Source organism: Thrips palmi, unplaced genomic scaffold (genome assembly GCF_012932325.1).
Source record: "Thrips palmi isolate BJ-2018 unplaced genomic scaffold, TpBJ-2018v1 HiC_scaffold_7, whole genome shotgun sequence".
In the NCBI taxonomy this organism is placed as follows: domain Eukaryota; kingdom Metazoa; phylum Arthropoda; class Insecta; order Thysanoptera; family Thripidae; genus Thrips; species Thrips palmi.
This window is the reverse complement of record NW_023144634.1, coordinates 4,695,946-4,718,036: the sequence shown is the minus strand read 5'-3', so window position 1 is coordinate 4,718,036 and position 22,091 is coordinate 4,695,946. Positions and strand designations below refer to the sequence as shown.

General features: G+C 48.4%; 3 protein-coding genes across 10 annotated transcripts; 2 read left to right on the top strand and 1 right to left on the bottom strand.

Moving 5' to 3' along the window:
- Nucleotides 1-280: 280 nt before the first annotated feature.
- Nucleotides 281-18,214, bottom strand: LOC117652269 (HEAT repeat-containing protein 5B). Of its 6 annotated transcripts, XM_034397043.1 has the most exons (33): nt 18,064-18,214; nt 11,733-11,883; nt 10,382-10,423; nt 9,942-10,153; nt 9,712-9,859; nt 9,503-9,613; nt 9,227-9,404; nt 8,233-9,150; nt 8,029-8,147; nt 7,810-7,943; nt 7,615-7,724; nt 7,377-7,540; nt 7,152-7,184; nt 6,606-6,680; nt 6,240-6,515; nt 5,875-6,156; nt 5,597-5,786; nt 5,341-5,510; nt 4,942-5,263; nt 4,581-4,859; nt 4,246-4,427; nt 3,923-4,168; nt 3,628-3,841; nt 3,299-3,547; nt 3,054-3,216; nt 2,863-2,978; nt 2,500-2,784; nt 2,183-2,419; nt 1,944-2,095; nt 1,642-1,855; nt 1,524-1,538; nt 1,260-1,405; nt 281-1,171 (listed from the first exon to the last, which is right to left on the bottom strand). In XM_034397043.1, the coding sequence occupies exons 2-33, from the start codon at nt 11,859-11,861 to the stop codon at nt 995-997; spliced, it is 6,288 nt and encodes a 2,095-aa protein (XP_034252934.1). In that variant the 5' UTR covers nt 11,862-11,883; nt 18,064-18,214; the 3' UTR covers nt 281-994. The 6 variants fall into 6 exon arrangements, with proteins under 6 accessions (XP_034252934.1, XP_034252935.1, XP_034252936.1 ...); XM_034397044.1 differs by lacking the exon at nt 1,524-1,538; XM_034397045.1 differs by lacking the exon at nt 7,152-7,184.
- A 61-nt stretch (nt 18,215-18,275) lies between these two features.
- On the top strand, nt 18,276-19,973 carry LOC117652270 (putative glutathione-specific gamma-glutamylcyclotransferase 2). 3 transcript variants are annotated; one of them, XM_034397049.1, is made up of 6 exons: nt 18,276-18,327; nt 18,415-18,507; nt 18,612-18,752; nt 18,908-18,949; nt 19,027-19,183; nt 19,268-19,973. In XM_034397049.1, exons 3-6 carry the CDS (start codon nt 18,618-18,620, stop codon nt 19,540-19,542), a joined length of 609 nt encoding a protein of 202 aa, XP_034252940.1. In that variant the 5' UTR covers nt 18,276-18,327; nt 18,415-18,507; nt 18,612-18,617; the 3' UTR covers nt 19,543-19,973. The 3 variants fall into 3 exon arrangements, with proteins under 3 accessions (XP_034252940.1, XP_034252941.1, XP_034252939.1); XM_034397050.1 differs by having other exon boundaries at nt 18,298-18,327; nt 18,596-18,752; XM_034397048.1 differs by lacking the exon at nt 18,276-18,327 and having other exon boundaries at nt 18,340-18,507.
- A 339-nt stretch (nt 19,974-20,312) lies between these two features.
- On the top strand, nt 20,313-21,995 carry LOC117652373. Its single transcript, XM_034397234.1, has 2 exons — nt 20,313-20,508; nt 21,133-21,995. Exons 1-2 carry the CDS (start codon nt 20,460-20,462, stop codon nt 21,423-21,425), a joined length of 342 nt encoding a protein of 113 aa, XP_034253125.1. The 5' UTR covers nt 20,313-20,459; the 3' UTR covers nt 21,426-21,995.
- Nucleotides 21,996-22,091: the final 96 nt, after the last annotated feature.

The window sequence follows — 22,091 nt, the reverse complement described above, 5'->3', positions numbered from 1 at the left end:
GGCCTTCCCTGCCTTTACTTCAACCCGCTACTACCTTCTATAGTTAATTGAATAACTGAAGTAAATTACAAGAGGAGGCGAGGATAGAGGGCGAAAAATCCGCAGTAAGATCAACCCGGAGGGCATACCATACAAGCCATTCCCTTTAATTAATTATGGGAGCGTGGAAGGCACGATTTTAAAAAAGGTCCCCACCCAGCCCTGTTTTTGAATAGCATTATAGCATTGTTTTGTAAGTCTGATGGTCTGCAGGTTCAGGAAATGAAAGAAAAAACAGGAGTGTAAAGCAAATAAAACTTTTATTACCTATCTCAACCTCATTTTCACACAAAAATATCACCAGTCCTTCAAGCTATATTGTCTAAACATTAAATCTATGATATACAAGAAAATAAATAATTTGACTGAATAAAGTCTGTTTGATACTGATATTGTTTCCAGTAAAATGATAAAACTTTGTACGGTGAGTAATACGTCTTTCAATAGCAAGTCGCATAAATAAAATGTAAAAATTATTAATATTAAAAAAGTTCTAATTTTTAACATAGTTAGATGATTCAAAGTTGTTACATGCCCTAGAAAAAAAAACAACACGAGTTACTACCTGTCATAGAATTACAGTTCACTGCTATCACATAGAAATAAATATCACTAATTGTTGACTACACGATGACTGTAGTTGATAATAACAAAAGGTAGACACAGTACTCTGTCACTGTTATTGCAAGATCTACACATGTACAAGATTTTTGATAAGTAGAAATCAAGGAAGTACAGAGAGAGAGAGACAGATACGATATTATCGTTTCACAGCTCTAAAAGACAAAATCCACTGGGAGGTAAAGGAACACATCAGAATGTGCATCAGGTAGTCTAGTGGGGGAAGACCAAACAAGTCTAATAAGTCTAAATAAAGTTTGTACAAGAAGAATACAGTGTGTTTGATATTGAAACCTCACAGACAGTCCCACACAAATGCACCTGCACTGTCAATTTAAGCGGTAAAATTGCTGAAGTCAGTCTTGAGCTTTATCGTTGGAGTCTGAGATGGTAGTGGCTTAACAGATGATCCGTCCACTTTAGACCTCTGCTGTGCCTGTTGACTGCTCCGTATAGCTGTTTCCAACTTGGTTTTCATCTCAGTAGAGGTCCCAATCAAACACTTGAACTCCTAAACAGGTATTGCAAGAAAAATGAAACATGAAGTGATGAGCAATAGAATACACATACAACTAAAGGAAAAAGAATTCAGCACAAACCTGAGGATACTGAGGCCCAATTTTCATGAGCCACTGAAGAGAGCGTTCATGTAAAGTTTGGCAAGGCTTGCTTGCATCCTTTAGTGCCGGACCCTCAAGAAGGAAATTTATCAATACTGGTACCAACAATGAAAGCATTTGAATACCTGTTGACACAAACAGAAAGGCAGGTTTTTAAGAGATTCAAAACAATTGGCACTGGCTTATTCTCTCCTGAAAGCATCTGAAAATTGTTCAACGCTACTTTCAATAAACATCACTTGCCTTGCATGATACCTCCTTGAAAGCAATAACAGTAAAAACAAAAACAAATGTAAAACAATGCGACATGCGAGATAAATGAATGATTGAACTGTGAGTGCTTAAGAACATGTCCACTTACGGTTTTTGGTTTCGGTTTGAGAGATCAAGGTGTCCACAGCTTGAATGCACTCCAGTATAATGGTCAATTCTACATCAGATCTTGGGGTCTTGCTTTCTTCAGAGTATAAATATTCCATTACACGAGGTGCTAACATGTTTATATAAAAGTGAGCAACATTTCGCTCAGGATGTGCAAATAAAGAGCGCAAAGTTTGCAAGCATTTTAATCGGACCTGAAAAATATAAGATACAAATGAGATGTGCTATAGGAAATACATTTAGTTTGAACAAGGAACAGGGTAGATTGAGTAGAGTACATACCATAAGATCTTGGCTTTGCATGCAGTGTCTGAATTGATTTATGCAGGGAAATAATATATTGGGAGCACATACAACTTCTACAGGAGCATGTCGAACAAAGACAGCAATTGCAAGCAGCATGGTTGCTTCATCGAGCTTTGTCTCTTCTGGACCTGCAAATTGTACAACAATTACAAAATGCATATATTCAATCAAAGCACAAGGTGAAGAACAGTAAATTACTGTTGGACTCATCTCACCTGTTTTTGCCAGATCAATGACCTTAGCCAATGCACTTATGAGTAACTTTTTCCATTCTAGCTGGGAGCGTTCGTCCTTACAATAACGGCTGGTGCACAAAGTACGCAAACACCTTAGAGCAGCAGATACAGGAGTTCCAGTTGCAACAACCGTACTGTCTGTCACATTCTTGGTGGCCCACTCTCTCATGACACCAGTTGTCAGAAACAAAACAGTTGGTAATATAGCCACAGCACCTTCAACAAAAATATTACAATCACAAAATGAACAAGCATAGTTTAAAGTAGTTTTATTATATTGAACAGCTCTTGCTTACCGTTTGGGGAGCAAAGGCCTGGCAACTCCTCCATAACATTCAAAGCGGATGCAACAAGTTGCCCACATTCAGCTGAATGAGGTTGGCCAGGCCGAGCTAAGGATACTGGTGAGACAATTGGTGTAGGATTGAGAGCGGGGAGAGCCCGAACCAACAGACACAGGCACACCTCTAAGGCAGCAAATACCAGAGATTGACCAGGTGTAATCTCACCAGAACTGCTACCCTCACCAAGCAAATCGACTTCAGCCTGAACAGTCTCTCCCTGATTGGCTGGTGCCATTTCTTTAGAAAACAAAAACATTAAAATTTGCATTTGCCAATTAGTAATTTTTGAGAATGTGCATGAATGATGAAACATACCTTTTTGTAGCTTCTTCTTTTTGGATTCCAAGCTCTCTCCAGCCGCTTTAATGACTTGCTTCAAAATGTCCATCACTACAAGTTGAGCAGGAAAACTTTCCCTCGTGAGGAGGGACCTAAAGAAGAAAACCAGTTGTGATCAGAAGCAATTTTTAAAAAGGTTTAAACTTGTGATAAATAGATAATCCAACCTGTGCAGCACATTGCAGAGTTCAATTGGTAGCAATGCATCAGCAACAAGAATTTCTCTCGCCCAATAGGAATCAAGCAGTGTGTACAGAGCCCGGAGACAAGTCAAAATACTTTCTTGTGACTCAGAAGAGCGTTGGCAGCATAATGCTTCCATACATATACCTAAAACAAATTTAAAAAACAATATTGCAGTGCAAAAATTTGACTTTGTTCGACATATTTTGATAGATAAAATAGAACTTACCAAATAAAAGGTGAAACCTATCTGATGCTGAATCAACAGAGCATTTGCCCTCATTTGTATTGTTACTGCTGTTCTTAGCATTGTTGTTGGCTTTCTGGGAGTCATTGGTTTTGTAGCCTCCAGCAGTAAGCCACAATGCTGCAGCATGGAGTATTGGAGGCCAGGATGCTGAATAATGGGGTCGGGAGGACTCGGTAGTGTCCGTAGTGTAGAATGCCCCTCCATCATGTGGAAGCTGACTTGCAAATTCTAAAGCAACAAGAACATAATAATAATACTCTTGAATTAATTTTAGTCCTACTGTAGAGAATGACATGTCAACTACTTGCCAGGAGGAAGTGAAAGAAGAGCATGGTCGCGCAGTGCTGCTAACCAATGCCGCGACAGACTAACCAACTCAGGCTGAACCAAAGTGAGCAAACTTTCGCCTTGTGATTTAAATTCACCAAAGTCACTATCTTCCTCTTCCTCAGCGTCTGACTTTCCTTTCAGTCTGGACTGGTCAGAAGAACTTACATTTCCCACCATGGCAACAATATACACCTGAGCAGACACATTTAAGATTAATGACTGTGATGTTATTTGCTTCATATTTATTTATCAAGTTAAGAAGAACAGACTCACTTCTGCCCAAGCCTTCAAAATAGCAAGTCTTTCAAGAGTTGCCAGACTTTCATTGTAAAGCTTTCCACTGTTTGAGCCTTTGTGCAATTTTGTGAGAGATGAAACAAGCAACTGATGAACACGACGCAGATCATTCAGGTCTCGAGCCACTCCACTTCCTATCCATGCACTACAAACTTGGCAAGCCATTGCAGTCACATGCGATGGTGTCTCTGGAGAAAAAGCTGGTCGAAGAGCTGCTCCAACCTGCAACACAAATTGGACTCATAAGCAAATATACACTTTTTGTATTGTGAGAACAGAGACATTTTCCATTAACTTACTTGAGCCTGGAATTGCTCCAATAAAAGATGTCCAGGGAATTCAGGTTCAGGAACAGAGGCAAACTTATCAATAACTTCCTGAAGGGTCTTTAGACCTTCCAAGCGTAGAGGGTCTGAATCACTGGTGGCAGCCATGAACGCCATCCGAACAAGGTCAGAGAGATGCAACACCAAATAGTCCCCTAAAAGGAAAAAAGAAGATAAGAAAAACACACACAAACTTAATTATTGCTACTTCTTGTAACACCAATCATATATATCAACAAAAAAGTGGGAGGGAGGGAGAGAGAGAGAGAGGAGAGAGAGAGAGAAAGGTGGTTTCGCAAAGGCCCTACCCCTGCTCTTGGTGAACTGCTGCTCCTTGGCCAGGGCGAGGTCGAAGTGTGCGGTGCGTGCGCCGTGACACGCCATGATGATTCTGCGGACGCACTCCGCAGCGAACACCCTCGTCGGCCAGCGGGGCTGCACCGTCAGGTGTGACTGCTCCTCCGCGGCGTGGAACTCCTCCTGGTCGTCGTCCTCGTCCTCATCCTCTCCACGGTCACCGTCCGCAGCCTCGCTCGACCCACCCAGCGAAACACCTCCGGTGGGGTCTTCTAAACCTCCACTTGAATCTGCCAATTCATTTTTTTTACATTCAATGCTGGCAGACAAATTATTAAAAGAACCAGTAAAGACAAAAAAATAATTACATACCAGTTGAAACGGTGAGGACATCCTTGCACAAGCCCAACCACTGGCTGAGGTTATCTGCAGCCAGCATCTGAAGCATACTTGTCAAAGTATCGTGGATGTCTTTCATGAGGCGGGCATCAGTTTCCGTATCCAGCATACTGAAAAGCACCCCAGGGAGGCCGCTTTCAGTTATCACAAGGCCCTCGACAGTGTTGGCGTCTCTGCTCTCACTAGCCAGTGTCATGGCATGTTCACACACTTCTCTTGCCTCCCTCTGAGCCAGCTGACGTAAGCAAGATATGGCTGCCTTACGCAGAAGAAGGTGGTTGCTAGATAAGGTACGCTGAAAAGATGAAAGTAAAATCTTGTTTAAGCACCAAAAGCCTTTTTACAAACAATACACCAACATATGATACTTACACATAGAGTGGGCACTAAAGACGACAAATTTACATGTCTTGGAGCAAACAAATGAAGTTGCTGCAAGCATCCAGTGGCTTCAGCCTGAACAAGAGGGTCCTGGTGGTCCTGCATGATAGCACATGCACACAAGAAAGAAGAACGGGCCATGCAAATAGAGGTAGTGTTCCCTGCAAGAAATAGAATAATGAAACAAATTTAAGCTCCAGTCCACTTTTAGGCAAAGGCAAGTGAATGAAGACAAACAGCTCCTTGCCTTGAAGCTCAGGTCCAACGGTTGTAATTAATGCTGACAAAACCTTGCCAATGCACTGATGGACATCAACATGAGACTGAGGCACATTTAAGAGTAATTTTAGAGCCAATGATAATGTTGGCTCAACATATCCTCTAAACATAGGGCCTCCAGAGTCAGCTATTAATGCAAGGGCATGTAACGACCACACCTAGAAAGACCATAATACAAGTTGCAAATTAGAATGTCACTTTTTTTTTTAAGACGCTCAAATCAGTCACAAAATTAAGAGCACTTACTTGGACTACCGGTGAAGTTGAATCCTGTGCCAAAGCAAGCAAAATGCTCACACTTGTGTTCAAATGCTGACTTGAACCCATACCACCCACATAACGGTGTAAACATCCCAGGGCAAGAGAGTGACCTGTGCGGCTAGCAACATCACGGGCAGACTTGAGGCGGTCAAAGCTAGTCTGCGCTAATTCAGCAGTGAAGCGGGGATCGCCGACGACCTGTGCCATGCGACCAAGAGACTCACCAGCAGCACACCTTAATATTGGGTTGCCACTTGTAAGAGAACTCTGAAACAATTTAAAATGAAACTTAAAAATGTGATACAAGACAAGAAAATGAAACACTTCAAAAAAGTACACCATTTACATACAATTATCAAATTGGTTGCAGCCTTCCTAACATCTTCCTGTCCAAAACTACTCTTGGTTTCTGCCAAACCTCTAAGGCCACTCAAAACAGCCGTAAACACATTCATTTGCACTGCTTCCTGACGGACTGACTTTGCATGCTTGAGACATTCCGAAAAATGATCCAGCATCTGGAGGCGGTGTTTGTTTGCCACTCTTGGGAAGATTTGTCCAAACAAGGCCACTGATTGGTCAATCACTGCCACCCCCAAGGGAAGAGGACCCGGAACAAACTCACCCTGGGCAAGAAAAATTAATATCTCCAGCTGTAGCAAAATCCTCTTTGTAAAATAAAATTAATAGAATATTCGTTAAGGCACTATACTCACGCTGAGAAGTGGTCGATACAGACAGCATGAGTCATGTTCTAGAGCACCAGATCCTGCAGCACTGTTTGGCTGGAGCTAGAATGGTCCAACATATAGGTCAGTTTAGTCAAGGTAAGTACACACGTTGATTACAATAGGTTTCAAGAAACAAGCCAAAAAACAAATCAAAAATAGCCAGGGAAAAATGCATTCATTACTGAGGGTAAAAGACATCATAAGCATGACAATCAACATAAAGAAATCCTAAGCAACAAGGCAAAAGAATGGGAATGAATAAATGAAACATTCATCACAGTGTACTGCCCAAAAAAAATGCACTAAAGCTATAATTCTAGGTAATAACTGATTGGTAAAGTTACGCCAAAAATATACCAAGTGGGGATATAAAAAACAGCCAGAAAAATAATCAAGCAACCAAAATGCAAATAAAAAGTAACTTTTTTTAAATTAAGAAACATAAAATAAGAGTAAGAAAAAAAAAAGAGAAACAAACATAAAAATTGAAAACGAATTTTGACCATAAGTCTTCAATGCATCCACACTTACATGCTCCCCATCTGCCCTGCGATTTGGCTCCATCTAGACAAAGCATGAACATATGCCTCATGAATATATGTGCTCCTAATGAGAGTGGCCAATCGTATGGCCTTCTTGATGATCCCCTTGAGGTTAACCCCCCACCCCACAAGGACGCATAATGAGAGGTGGGAAACATCACGAACAGAGTACCCTCACCGACCACATAGAAAACACAAAGAGCATTTAACTCACCTGATCCTCAATAGTACGGTGATCAGTTTCTTGGAGCCAGGTTCCAAGAATTACTGAGTCATCTGCATGGCAAACAGCTCGCAGTAATGAGGTAGTTGTATTAGCAGGATTTTCTGTTAGTGTAAACTCTGCGACCAGCATTCTTAGGAGATGAGTGTAAGAGCCTAAAAACAAACAGATTTTTTAAAAAAATTGTGGGAAAAGACAATTTTAAGTTTGATAACTTAGTTTAACATACCTTCAAAGGCTTGAGGAGGCAGTAGAGCAAGAGTCTCATACAAACGAAGCCTCACCATGGCTGAGGGAGCTTTCAGATGCTGACCGTAAGTCTTCAAAACATTTGATATACTGTAATATATTTTAGAATAGAAAATCAGTATTTGACAGGACGGTATATTTCAGGGATGCAACTAATATGAAGCACGGAACATACTTTGTCAACATAGCAAGAGCAGATTCTATTGGTGTCAGCAGACGTCTTATGATATCATCGGTCACTAACTCTGGACAATTTTGAACAAAGCTGTGCATTGCTGAGAGAGCACCAGCACGTCCTTCCAAAGTTACCTGCAAGAAATAACATTATGAAAATTTTTGAAACAGTTATAAAAGCAGACCTTAAGATTTGGACCAAAATTAAGAAGAAAATTACCTGCCAAGTGAAAGCATCACCTCGAGCTTTCTCAGATTCCAATTCTTTATTTGACCTTGGGAAGGAGTTTCTCCACAGAAGTAGCATGCGTGGAAGAAGCCCACGGACAACAGGGACACCTTAAATTTTAAAAAAGAAAAAGAAATAAATTTAAATGGAAGGAGGAGTTTTTAACTTCTCAAAATTAAAGCAATGTATACCGACCGAGCGTCATAATGGCTCCGATTAGTAGCCAGCCAGCCTGAGTTCGATTCAGAGATAGGCGGCTATTCTGACTTGCACTGCGGAGCAGCTCTTCTGCTGTGTTGAAAATAACTTTTCCCTTTGTATGGGGTACACCAAGAGGCGAAAGTCTAACGCCACCCAACACTGCCGCAAGAGCAGCACTGTAACCCCCAATAGCTTCTGGAGAAGTCCTCATATTCTCAATGCCTTCTACACATTTGTCAATGAGAGGTGTGATTTGACTTGGAACTGCCACACAAATGCAGCGCAGAGACCAAGCGGCAGCCAGTCTGGCAGCTTGACAAGGGTGTACCAAAACTGCCATATTAGCATCCACCAGGTTGAGTGACTGATCAGTCAATAAAATGCTGGCTGTAGTCCCTAGGCCTAGCACTAAGGCCCCAATCTCTTGGAGAGCGCACACAAGAAGGTGCTGTCCAAACAATGTTTCTTGATTGCAGTCTTTGGCATTTTCTGGGTTGAAGTCAATAGAATTCATTTGCTTAACAATAATTTGTGCTATTTCCTTTGCTGCCGATGCCTGAGCTTTTTCTCCAAGCATGCGGCCGAGAACCGACCTCAGAATAAAGCTAATGCACTTTCGAGAATAGACAGCATCCACATGAGAAGATGCGGCTTTGGGATTCGCAACCAGATCAAGCACATGGCTCAGAAATATTCCTAGATTGCGCTCCAGCCAAGTTCCACCCAAAATTTGAACAAATATCACATATGCATGGGTGACACCTACTCTGACTTCTCTGTTAACCCCAGAACTACCCTTAATCATTTCACCAGTTCCTTTCAAAAATCCAGTGCCTCCCCGTAGAAAACCAGTCATCAACACTCCAAGAGCTTCATCAAGGGAGATTGATTTAACAGCTTTGTTGGATTGTGCTGGAAAGAAAACATGTAAATTAAGTTTCATTTTCATGCAGATATTCAAAACAAATGGTTGCCGATGAATTTGTACCTGACTGGTTACCCTTCTGAGGCTGCTGAGTGGTAGCCACAAGTGCTCCGAGTAATTTTGCAACAGCACATCGGACTTCATAGTTGGACCCATCAAAAGCACGAAAGCAGAGTGTGGCCAGACTTTCCAGTTCGGTCAGGTAGAGGAAAGGAGCATGGTTTAGCATCTCAAGCAAGCACTGAAAAACAAACCCAACAATTTTTAAAAATGAATGGTCGTACAGAAAATAGACAAACACAGCATTTTTAAGAAATGAAATAATGAAGAAATAATTACTTTTGCAGCAGCACAGCGCACTGCCATCACCCTATCAGTCAAACAAAGCTTTGCTGCTTTGTATATTTCTTTGTGCACATTGGAAATAGCAGTTCCCATACCACAGCAAACCTAACATATTGAAAAACAATCAATAAGGTGAGATAATTTTATTGCTAATAGATAATAATAATTTTAAAAAAATGAGTAAGGCTCATTTATTGACAAACCTTCTCCAGAGTAATCATTATTTCAATACGAGTTTGAGATTCTGCATTGCGTAGAGACTTTACAAGAATCTGCACTGTTTCCTCGTATGATCGCCCCATCATTCGTCCAAGTTTTTCATACATGTAGCCCACGCAGCAAATAGCAGCTCTAGATTGAATATTAAAATATACAAAAATATTAAGGGAAGTTGGAAGAATACCCCACAAAGACAAAACGAAACAGAACTCACAGTCTGGTGGGAAGAAAGCTTGGAGAGTCATCTTTGTTCTTGAGAATGTCGTTGCATTTGTTGACCGTATCAAACAGCAGGAAGGTGTCTCCCACACTGAACAGCGTGGCCAGACAGCGGCCAATCAGCTTCCTTGTCGGAGGACCGGGGCATTCCTGAACATGCTGTGTCAGCTGCTCCACCAGCTTCTTCTGGCACCCCTTGATGTCCGACTGCAACAGAAACAAAACTCGCGTTTCATTCCCCGAGGGAGTCGTGCCGGGCCTTAAGGCCTGGCCGTGCCCAGGTGTTCTGCCGTCCGTCCTTGATGTGAAAAGCACCGCCACCACCAAAACAAAGCAAATAAAAATCGAGGGGAAAAATAAATTGAATGATTGAAAAAAAAGGAAGAAACCAAATCACGAGCAGTTTCTCTTGGGATTTGAACCCGCATTCTTTACCTTTGCAAACCCCGCGTCAGTATTGCAGACCAAGCCGTCTGACTGTAACAACAGATGCAAAAAAATAAGCAAAAAAGAAAGAAAAAAACGCAAAAGAAAACTAAAACCCGCGTTCAAACTGCGTTGCAAAGCGCCAAATAAGAGCCAATTAGTCACAGTCACGAACGCAATAAGAGGCGACAAATCAAATAAATAAATAAATACCAGGAGCTGAATGATAGAAAAACTAGCGCTACTGAGGACGCACTGCGGGTGCAACGGCGCCTGTGAATCACTGCATAGGCCTGCCGCAAGACACGCCTGCGTCGAGGCTGGGAGGTTGCCTACACTGCCTCACCATCCCGGCAATTCCCCCCCCCCCCCCCCGCCCGGCTTGTGGCTTCCTTGCGTAAATAAGTAACGGAGACACAATTCCGCGCATCGAGATGGACAAGGAGCATGGAGACCGCAGACAGGATTTCCCCTGCCGCTCATCGGAGACCCCCCACCCCCTCCCCTTCCCTCTGGCGGGGAAGTCACCGCCTCCGCGGCGTTGAGCCATGGCGGAGCGCACAGCCTGGCCACGGCCTGGCACAGCCCACACCGACATGTAGCGGCGCGGCGCGGGGCACCACTTTCCTGCTCAAATATTAACGAGATTAACAGTGGCGTGGCGTGGCGTGGCGGGCACCGCCCGGACCGATTCCAGTCGGGCTGCCGTGAATAATCCACAAAGCTAAAAAGCTTCCAAGATGGACCGATATGGACGAGGGAGGGATACAGACATCCCACGTCACGACGCGTCGCGAGGACGGGAGGAGAGGGGAAGGCTCACTTTCAATAATTTCTTTGTGTTTAAATAGTAATCGAGTTGGTCACTTTTTTCCTTTTCGACAAAAAAAGAAAGGGTCAGTTTCGTTTGTTTCGAGATTCACCGAGTGGCGAGTGGCAGAGTCGCGCAGAGAGACCCACTCTGGCCCCTGAATCCCTGAATTACGCAGCGAGAGACGACACCGTAACAGTTCGCTGCAGAATTCATTGAAAAGAGAGAGAGGCGAAAAAGCAACGACAAGGAAAGAAGAAACGGCTTTGGCGGACGTCCGATGAAATTCGCATCAGGTGGGGGAAAAGATACGTGCAGCGCGCCAGCGGCCACTGCAGGTCGGAATGGGGCCGGGCGCGGTGGGGCGGAGCGGCGCGGGGGGAGGTCTCTTTGCAACCAGAGGGGGTTGGCAGGTCAAGGAAGAAAATAGTCCGCGAAAATACGGCTAATCGAAAAAGAAAAGGCGATTGAAATCTAAAGCAACACGCTCTCCGATTAAAAACAAAAAACAACAACAAAGAAAGGCCTCGTCAAACATGCTGGACCAACCTTCTGCGCCGCGACGAGGACCTTGTCCAGGAAGCGGAGCCACTCGAAGACGAAGACGGGCCGCTTGGCTTCGGGGATCTGCTTCAGGGCCTCCTCGTTCAGGGTCAGGCTGTGGCTCAGCTCCATCATGGCGGCGGCCACAGCGTCCGACCTGGCAGGAGAAAAACCAACCACCAATTAATACACCATTATACCAATATTTGAAACCCAACGTCCCGGTCCCGGGCACCGCCAAGCCCTTTACAAATGGACGTCGGTCGCGGCGAAGCACCTGCCTGTCTCCGGGAGAGTGGGTGTGTCTGAGGGACGCGACCAACGACTCTAAAGGGCCTAACGGGGGCCTAACCGAAGCCTAACGGGGGCCTAAAGGCACATCGGTGCGTCTCGGAGTCTGGGGCGCTGCCCGCCGTGGCCGGCACTATTCTTCACCTGCACAACAACATCCAACATGTGTCTTTGTCAAGCGCACGGACTTATGGGCCCCTCAGCGCCCCGCCCCGCCCAGCTCCCCAGACGCGGTGCGGCGGCGTCAACACGTCCAGGACCGCCCTGGGCCGGGCCTAGCCGGGCCGGGGCAGGCTGGCCCGGCACGCCCTAGCACGCCCCACCCAGACTGTACAGCACCGCGGTCCAATTTGTCGGCGGGCAGGCGGAGCGGGGTTCCCGCGTCGCTCTGTCTCTCTCGCACGCAGGGGACGCGCCGTGACGGCGAGAGAGACAGAGAGAGAGCGCCTCCGGAATCGGCGTGCAGCCTTTAAAGGCGCGGCGGGATTGGGGTATTCGGGTGTTCGCGAGGCGCGGCGCGGCGGGTAGCCACTAAAGCCCCTCGGCCGCAGCCAGGAAGGGTCGGCGGTCTGCGAGGCGGTCTGCGAGGCTGCGAGGCTGTGGGTATGAGTAGGGACGGACACCAATAACTTGGCAGAGAGCAGGGCCATAAATTAGACGACACGGGGGAGGCGACGGAGGCCAAGGCGGAGGCCCGCGGGACGAGCAGGGGAGGCTTTTGCTCGGGTCCGTCTTCACCTTGCCGAGGAGGCGAACTCGCGAAAAATAAAAACCAGCTCCAGTATTCGAACTTCGAACCCGGGGCCTCGCCGCCCTTCCCCCAGCATCCTCGATAGCGGCCCTCGCGCTTCCATGCTCACGCCAAAATGATCTCAAAACTTTTCGCCTTTGTAAACTTTTCTATCGGTCGATCGAAGGCCGACCCTAAGAGCACACACACTAAGTACTTATCGACAGCGCGCGCGTGTGTGTGTGTTTGTGTTCAAGGCGCCACATCCAAGACCGCCAGGAAGAGCCTACCCTTTTAAAAATTCACGCCGCATTAGCCCGGCCGCGAGATTAAGTTTGCCAAAGTGGCATTTCCGGCCTAACCTATCCGCCGCAAAATTATACAATACCCCGCTGATAGTGTGTGCGTGGGGTGGGGGCGGCTGGCGGGCCAAATGTAGTCGGGGAGGTTGGGGGGGGGGGCGTTATTACTTCTCACCTCAGCCGCGACCCACATCTCCCTCCCCTACTTCGACTCCATCCGCGAGTACACAAATTTCCAAGCACTCTGCTCCTCCACCCCCTCCCTTCCCCGAGCCACGAGGGAGTGCAACCTTTCCGAAAATGGCGGGCAGCAGGCTCATTCCGAAGGGGAGGTCCCCGTCGGCCAGTCTCTCTCAGACCTATGCGGGACGCCCCATGAGTGCGAGAGAGAGAGAGACCTCCCTCTCGGAATCAGCTTGCAGCGGCGGCGCCGCAAGTTCGGCGACGACCTTTCGACGGCGCGGACAGGACGGCGACGACGAGGACGACGGCGGCGAGGGTCACGGCCGTGGTGCGGCAATCAGCAGCAAGGAGACGAAGCCCAGGAGGCGCGAGTCGAGTGAGGACCCGCAACGCGCGCACGGCGTGGATGGGCAGGGCCAGGGTCTCACGGCGTAGCACAGTGGGCCAGAAGACCGGTGGAGGCGGCCAAAACTCTAGACGCGTTTTGAGCTCCAGAGTCGCTAAACAGGACTCGAAGCGAGCATGTGACCCCATCGATGGATTGCTCGTTCGGAGAGCAATCCATTGTTGGGGTCACACGTTCGGTTCGAGTCCCATTTAGCGACTCTGGAGCTCAAAACGCGTCTAGAGTTTTGGCCTCCTCCATCGGTCTTCTGGCCCACTGTGAGTAGCGCGGCGCAGCGCGTAGCGACCAGAGGGGAGGGGCGGGGACTTTGTTTCACGGATACGCTGTAACGGCGAATCCAAAGCCCGGCTGTCACACCCGCCGCACCGCGTGGGCCCGGCTGGGCCTGGGCCCTGAGTGTGGATACTAGGGGCGGGGCAGGGAAGGGGAGGTTTGCCGACTGCCGCTCCTCTCGTCGACGGGGTTCGCCGCAGCCCTTTTTGGCGCAAGGAGAGCCTACACTACACGGCGGACAGTGGGTCAGGAGACCGGTGGAGGCGGCCAAAACTCTAGACGCGTTTTGAGCTCCAGAGTCGCTAAATGGGACTCGTACCGAACGTTTGACCCCACCATTGGATTGCTCTCCGAACGAGGAATCCATTGGTAGGGTCATATGCTCGGTTCGAGCCCTGTTTAGCGACTCTGGAGCTCAAAACGCGTCTAGAGTTTTGGCCGCCTCCACCGGTTTTCTGGCCCACTGTGCGGCGCACCGATACGAGCAAGAGGCCCAACAGCCACCCCATGGACGCCTCGCACCCTGGCTGAGGCCCTGGCTGAGGCCCTGGCTGAGGCCCTGGATGAGGCCTGGCTGAGGCCCTGGCCACGCCGACGATGGCCGCCCTGACATTTGGTCGTTGACAACGTGTACCGCCGTAAAGGTTACTGTGTCGCCGCGGCGCCGCGTCGGGGCCATGGATGGCGCAGGGCGGGCAGGGGTGAACGGCGCCCTACCCTGGCATCCCTACACTGCCATCGCAAATAAACTTCACGAAAAAAAATCTGAATAATTCAAGAAGGGTGAGCTAGGTTTAACCAGCACGTTAACAGCTAACCAGAGGGCCGGCACGCCGCGTGACAACCAAGTCGTCCAAGTTTGCTCGCGGATTCGATTCCCGGCAGACTACCCCTCCCCCTCTCCGCGGCGGCGCCGCTCCAGCCGGCTCAAATGACTCATGGGTCGTACATCGAGTGACGTCACCCTTTTCGGCCAGATTTGGCCGTTCGGCTTTCCGGGTGTTTATTCGGGCTGAGGCGTTCGTTAAACGCGGCGCCGACACGTCCGACAGCGGCGGCAGCCCGGTCATGAATATTGATGTCAGCGGTAACCAGAGGGCGAAAAAAGGGGCTGAAAAAGTGAACGCTCCACAGTGGGCCGGAAGACCGGTGGAGGCGGCCAAAACTCTAGAGGCGTCTTGAGCTCCAGAGTCGCTAAACAGGACTCGAGCAGAGCGTGTGACCCCACCAATGGATTCCTCGTTCGTAGAGCAATCGATTGGTGGGGTCACACGTTCTGTTCGAGTCCCAATTAGCGACTCTGGAGCTCAAAACGCGTTCAGAGTTTTGGCCGCCTCCACTGGTCTTCTGGCCCACTGTGACACGGTAGCGCCTGCGTGAGAGAGGGCGGGCCAGCCCGGACGGCGGCGATGCTCACCGGGTTGCCTACCGTCGCGCGATCGGGCGCTAGAGGCCTCCCGAAGGACCCGAAGCCCGAAGGGACAGTGGAGTGGAGAGCTTTAGCCGCTTTAGCGGACGCTAGGCTCGACTTGGCGCACCAATCCCAAGGATCGTTTCGTCCCTCTGCCTCTCTCGCACCCCGACGGCACGACCATTGAGTGCGACCGAGACAGAGCACCAGTTAGTCTGCAGGGGGCACCAGTCCCGTCATTTATCCCTGAGTGAGCGATCCCCCCGTCGTGCTGCGCGCTTTGCCGAGCAGACATGTCAACGTTAGCAGATTTTCTTTTCCATGGCATGGCCACTTACTAGAGAGTCTCTCTACCTCGCACTCGCAACGAGACGGGCTCACAGTGGGCCAGAAGACCGGTGGAGGCGGTCAAAATTCCGGACGGGTTTCGAACTCCAGAGTCGTTAAATGGGACTCATCAGTAATCTAGACCACTAGTGAGTATACTCACTAATACCGTTAAAATTGAGAAATTCCGGTCCGACCGATTGAATCCCAGTATCTCATTCAAAATCAGTGCGGACGTTCAAGTTCAAAAGCTACGGTTGGCGCCACGCCACCTACCGACGGCCGTCGGCGTGCTGGCGGTACCGCGCCGGGATCCTGGACGGCGAGCCGCACTCCGCCGCCGCGTCCGCCGCCACCACGTTCATGTTCAAGTCCACGTTCATGGCGACCGCGCCGTCCCCGCTACATGACACTCGCGTTGGCGCTCACGTCCGCGTGCGCACTGCGCCCCGCACTAGTCCGTCCGCGCGCTGTGTGCGCTGCGTGCGCTGCGTGCGCTCCAGACCCCAGCGCCCTGCTGCGCCCTGCTGCGCCGCGCCCACACTACTGGAGCGGTATCAGTCGCCAGCCTGAGTCGCGGCCTAGAGGGCCGCCACGGCGCACGCGGCACTTGCAGTGCGCAGCCATGGCTAGCCATGGCGCAGCCCGCACCGGCTGGGGAGGGGAGGGGGAGGGCGTCCTTCTAGAACCGCAGATAGCATCCAGCAACACTTCTCTGCCCGGGTGCAAACATTGACGCCTCGCCTTGTCCGGGGCCAACGGCCAGCAAGCGGAGCAAGCGGCCACCGCAAAGAGATAGCCGCAGCTTCCGCGCCAAAACGATCGCCACGGACTTTTGCAGCGAGTGTTGGACGAGTTGCCTGCGGTTGCCTACCGCGCCGGGCCGGGCCGCGTCGCGGTGGGCATTCCCTTCTGGTTGCCCTGTTGCCTGTTGGCGGCAGTGGTATAAATTTGCCACCGCCGTGACAAACTGGCACCCTTCCCCCTCCGAGGGAAATCCCAGGGAGAAGCGTGCCCGGCGATTCACCGCGGTCTCGCTCGCGCCGCTAAGGGACGCCCCTTGAGTGCGACGGAGACCGAGCGACGAAACCAAAGCGGGTCTTCGCAACCAGCCTGCTGCTGAGGTGAGAAACAAAGGAGTCCCCCGGGCCGGCCCGCCCTGGGCCCGCCGAGCCTGGCCGAGCCTGGCCAAGCCCACCAGTGTCCGGCACGGACGGGCACGGAGCAGCGGGCGAGGCGAGACCAGGCCTCCAGGCGCCTCCTGGCTCTGCAGGTGGTCCGGAGCAGAGGTGGGTGGCTGAGGGTGGCGGGGTGGGTGGGGTGGGTTGCGGCGTGGGGGTGGGTGGCGGCCGGGTGGTGGGTGGAGGTTCGGGGCAGGGCTCAACTCCCTTGGCGCCTTGGGCAGGTCTGGGCTCCGAGTCTCCGAGCGGTGAGGGATCGTCCCGGTGTGAGCACATCTCTTGCTTTTCTATAACGCCATGCCTGCAGGCCTGGCCATGCCCCGCTGCCACCAGCCCCGTCAGCTAGCTCTCCTGCCCTCTAGCATCCTCGGACTCCCCCTTCCCTTTCCTTTTCCTCTTTTTTTCTTCTTGTAATCAACTAAAGGCCGATCCTTTACTTTAATGGATACGTTTAGCGACCAATGCTTTTTCAATACTAAGGCAAATGGGGAACCCCTATTTAACAGGATTGGCTACAAGGAACTTCCTCATTACATTGCCAGGAAAAGTACACCCCAAACCACCACAAAATCAATTTTAAAAGTAACTAGACTCTGTAAGACACATAATGAGGGTTGTGACAGCAACGTAAGTTACATTTGTCAAATGTCCTCTAGAGCTTTGGTGCTGACATATGTCAGCGGATTCTATACTTCCCTTTTATCATTATTTTTTGCATACTACATCGTATAACAGTACCTCAGGATAGTCATTTTTCCATTGATAAGATTACGTAAATTACATAAACAACCCTTACATTATCGGTACACAACTTTGATGCCATATGGGGCCTACAGGTGCGATGAAACAGCACATCATATCAGACAAAAATCAGCTCAATAACCCCAGTTAGAAGAGCCATGCACTAGTACCAGGCTCAGAGAGTCCTCTGCAGATAAATTACATACAAATACTCGACCATAACCTCTTACAAATGACCACTGACACGAACTGAAATCTCCGAAGGTTTGAAACGAGGTTCGGAACACGGTTTCGCTGGGTTCTATGACCAAAGCTGGGTAGGGAGAGACAAATCAATCACACTCACCAGCGGGGAAGGCAAAGTTTGTGATGGCAGTTCGGTAAAAGTAGTCTGCTACCCTGTTTTGACGTAAGGAAAGTAGGCTAGCGATGGACCAAACCCGCCCAATCTATACCGAAAACGCAGCATTTTCGACAGTGAAGAGGACTTACCTCTGGCTAGTTGAAACGTAGACTCTGAAAGGATGTCGTGGGCCTCAAATCACTTAAAAAGCATGGAAAGAACAAATTTGTACAACGAAAAACACTCCTTCATTTCTCAGTAACTAGCTCAAATTTGCCTTCATGAATGATACACCGCCTTTGATTAATGACGTCACGAAGCAGAAGAGCTGAGAGCTAGGTTAGGATTCGGATTGCGTTTCGCTCGGTTTGCCAACGCACCGCACACATTGCCTTTGACTTCTGCTTGCTTCTGTAAACACCGCACTTATGTTTGACAACCACAAAGTAAAACCGAAGTCTTTTTCTGTTTATTTCCGATAGGTATTGTCTTTTTTACAGGAGCTGGTTATACCCGTCACCTTTTGTCACTGTCAGTGGATATACTTCCACTTCGAAAGGTTTGCCGTAAGTTGGCGTGATTTCAAATCCTAGGTATGCAATATTTACGTTTCTCCACATTTCCGATCGAGACTAGAAATTTTCAGTACCACGTCATCCACAACCGTTTCGCTCTGTTTGGTTTGTAAATGCCATAGGTTGCTATGTGGGTGTTTGGATATGGATCACTTGTGTGGAAAGTCGGATTTCCTTATCGACGAAAACTCAATGGTTATATCATGGGTTATGTCAGACGGTTTTATCAGTCCAGTGAAGACCACAGGGGAGTTCCTGGAAAGGTAAATTTGATCCTTTTTTACTTTTGTTTAATCCACTGTTCATTTACTGACTTGTCAGTAATTTCAATGATTAAATCTGTACTTGTTTGTGTCTGTTTGTGACGTCTGTCACTATAGCATTATTGCTTAAAAATTCATTCTCAATGTCTTTACAGCCAGGATTAGTTGTAACACTTCTTCCTTCATCAAATCCAAAAGTAAGGAGTTTTTCGTCATTAGTCTTTTTAATTTAAGAAATTGTATTGAGGACATGTTTCAACTTCACATTGTTCAGGATCGTGTGTGGGGTGTTGCATACGAAATAGCCAAGGAAGATGAAGAAATGGTGACAGTTCAACTTGACCACAGAGAAAAGGATGGATACAACAAGATATTAGTCACATTTTGCCCTGCCAACAATCTTCTGACTGACTGTGAAAACAATAAATCTGGTAAGATTGGTGTCCTATAAGTCATTTAATTCAGGAATGTGTATCAGTGAGTATCATGAAATAATCTTGGTTGTATATTTCTAGGCAATCTTGACCCCTTTGAACTGGTTATTTATGTTGGTCTTGACACAAACCCTTGGTTCTGTGGACCTCTCAGCACAGAAGAAATGGCTCGCCGCATTGTCAATGCCCGAGGAAAAAGTGGTTCTAATCAAGAATATCTCTACAATCTAGCAAATTCAATGAGGGATATTGCTCCAGATGAAGAAGATGAACATTTGTTTTCTTTAGAAGCTGCAGTCCAGGAGCTTGAATGCGTGCCCCAGAGCACAGACACATTTTCGAGAAATTCCGCCTAGTCTTTATCTTTGCGTGGGGTCTGACTTTGATTTTGAGCTTGCTTTCTGGAATACTGTGTCTCATTTTACTTTATTTATTGTGATGTGACCAGGCTTAAATTCACAAATTGAAAGGCTGTACCGTCCAGAATTTTATTTTGTATTTCCAACATTTTAAATAAGTTACTGACTAATTTTATTCATAATCAGACTGCAAATTGTTATTTTCTAAATTGAACATTCCTTAAATTCTAATCTTCATTTTTTTAAATGAGAACTTTTAATTTATTTATTGGGGGACTTGCTTTAAACTGCAAAGTGTACGAAATGGCAGACTGAGACCATTGACTAGTCAAAGTTCTCAAAGTGAAGACACATTTTATCATATACTCGGATTTTTGCTGTGATATTGTTCTTAAGAATAAACTTGTGAATACAATAATTAGCCCCGATGGTCATGACTTTCATTCCACTCCATGATGCATCAGAGAACGATGGACTTCCCTCTCCTGGCTTTTAAACTCGAAACGAAGCGTATGAGACTTGGAGAGCTCCCTCCCCGCGACACCCTGCCGGCCTGCCCCACCCTTTGTCTACGCGTGGACCTGTCCGCGCCGCGTCTCCGTCGCGCCGCCACCCTCGCAGCGAGTGGGAGAGAGAGAGAAAGCGCGGAGGGGATCAATACTCTCATCCGGTGGTCCTGGCGCTGGGCGCTGCTGCCCCGCCCCGCCCCGCCCCGCGCCGCGACTCGGTGCTGGCTTGCTGCTTGCTGGCAGGGCGGCAGGGCCCGAGGGCGCACGGCTGGCAGGCTGGCACGGCGCACCACCCCTTTGCCTCGGCCCGTCTGACAGCCCCACGGCCAGACCGCCTGCACTTCTGCATGCCGTCGGCCTAGCGACCCCCACGGCAGCCCCGACTTCGGTTTCTTCGACGCTCCCATGGTCAAGATCAGCATGCCCGACACGTCGACTTCTGCGGAAAACGCAGGTAGGCACTCGCGCAGATCGCAGCGTTCAGCCTGGTTCAGCCGTCTCGGGGTAAGCCTCTGGGGCGGAGCGAGGATCGATGCGCGAAGCTGGCGAAGCGAAGGGAGATGAAAGGTTAGCGACGTTCCCCTGAGTTGGCGAGCCATTTTTGTAGCTTCGCCACTGAATGGTCTCGCATTGCCTTGTTCGGTGAGAGACGCTCCCAGCGAACGTGTTCGGTCCAACAACTCGCCACGTAATGCCGCGGTCTGAAGTCTGAAGCCTCTGTCATGCTGTGCAGACTGATTCTAAGAGACATTTCTCCTTCTCTTTTGCACCTGGACGGAACGTCTCATGAGTGCGAGAAAGACAGAGCGACAAAAACGGCTCGGACTCAGTCTGCTGTTCGCGCCCGGCCGCGCGCGCCTGAGAGGCAGGCAGCCCAACGGACACCTGGTCCTCCCCCGCGCTGCAGCGGCAGACTGATCCCGACAGTCATTTTCGTCCTTCCACCTATCTCGCACCCATAGAGAACGCCCCCAGAGCGATGAAAATGAAAACGACTCTCGGAATCAGTCTGGAGGGCGGCAGCGCCGTCGGCGTTCCCATCCCAACGTGCTAAACGTGTTTCTGTTCCTGCTGACAGAGTGGACCGCGGAGGACAGGCGTGCGGTCAAGGAGCTGCGCGACCACCTGCGGCAGATGCGCGAGGTGATGGACGACAGCGAGTACGCCGAGGTGCTGGCGGCCATGGCCAACACGCCGCCGGGGAAGAAGCCGCGCGTGCCCAACAGGGCCAGCGTCATCGACGGCAGCTTCATGAGCTTCGTCTTCATCTTCGTGTTCACCGTCATCTGCTTCGTCAGCTACTACGCGTTCCAGAACCTGTACCACGCCATCCTCAAGAAGTTCCCCACGGTGCAACACACCGAGCTGTAGGCTGTCGCAAGTTTCTCTTTATCCAAATTTTCTAAAAAAAGAAAAAAATGTTATGTGAATTTTTCTCCTCTATGTCCCCTCTGTTTTTCACGTAGGATGTTTATGCCACACTTCTCTTGTGTTGGCTGATTAAAAAGACCAGGCATCTAGTGGCATGTTCTTAATTTATTTGTCTTACTCTTTGCTGACTATGACAGATATGCATAGGGTGTCTACTCCATGACTAATCTTTTTCAACTAGTGCGTGGGGCTCACAAGCCTTTGTGACCTGACAAATAAATAGATTTTTACTTATTAAAATGACTGATGAGAACTAAAGTGATTGAAGACTAATATTAATCTAATGTAATCATGTGATCCTTTAATGTGAAGAAAATTGTTGTTCTATCCTGTTCCATAAAAAAAGACTTACAATCTCTAATTCCATGGGAACAGGTGGGACTTAACAGTTGTAGATTCTTTTCTAAAACCCGAGAGGGAATTAAACTGCATGTTAAACTTTAGCAAATATGAAACATCATTTTAATACTTGTTTTGTATTGATAAACTTGAAATAAAATCCAAAAAAGATTTCATTGCTTTCCTCTAATCTAGAAATTTAATCCTTTCCCCATTTTGTCTGGATAATCCTGATGAAATTGCCAAAATAAGTTGTCATCAGTGTGA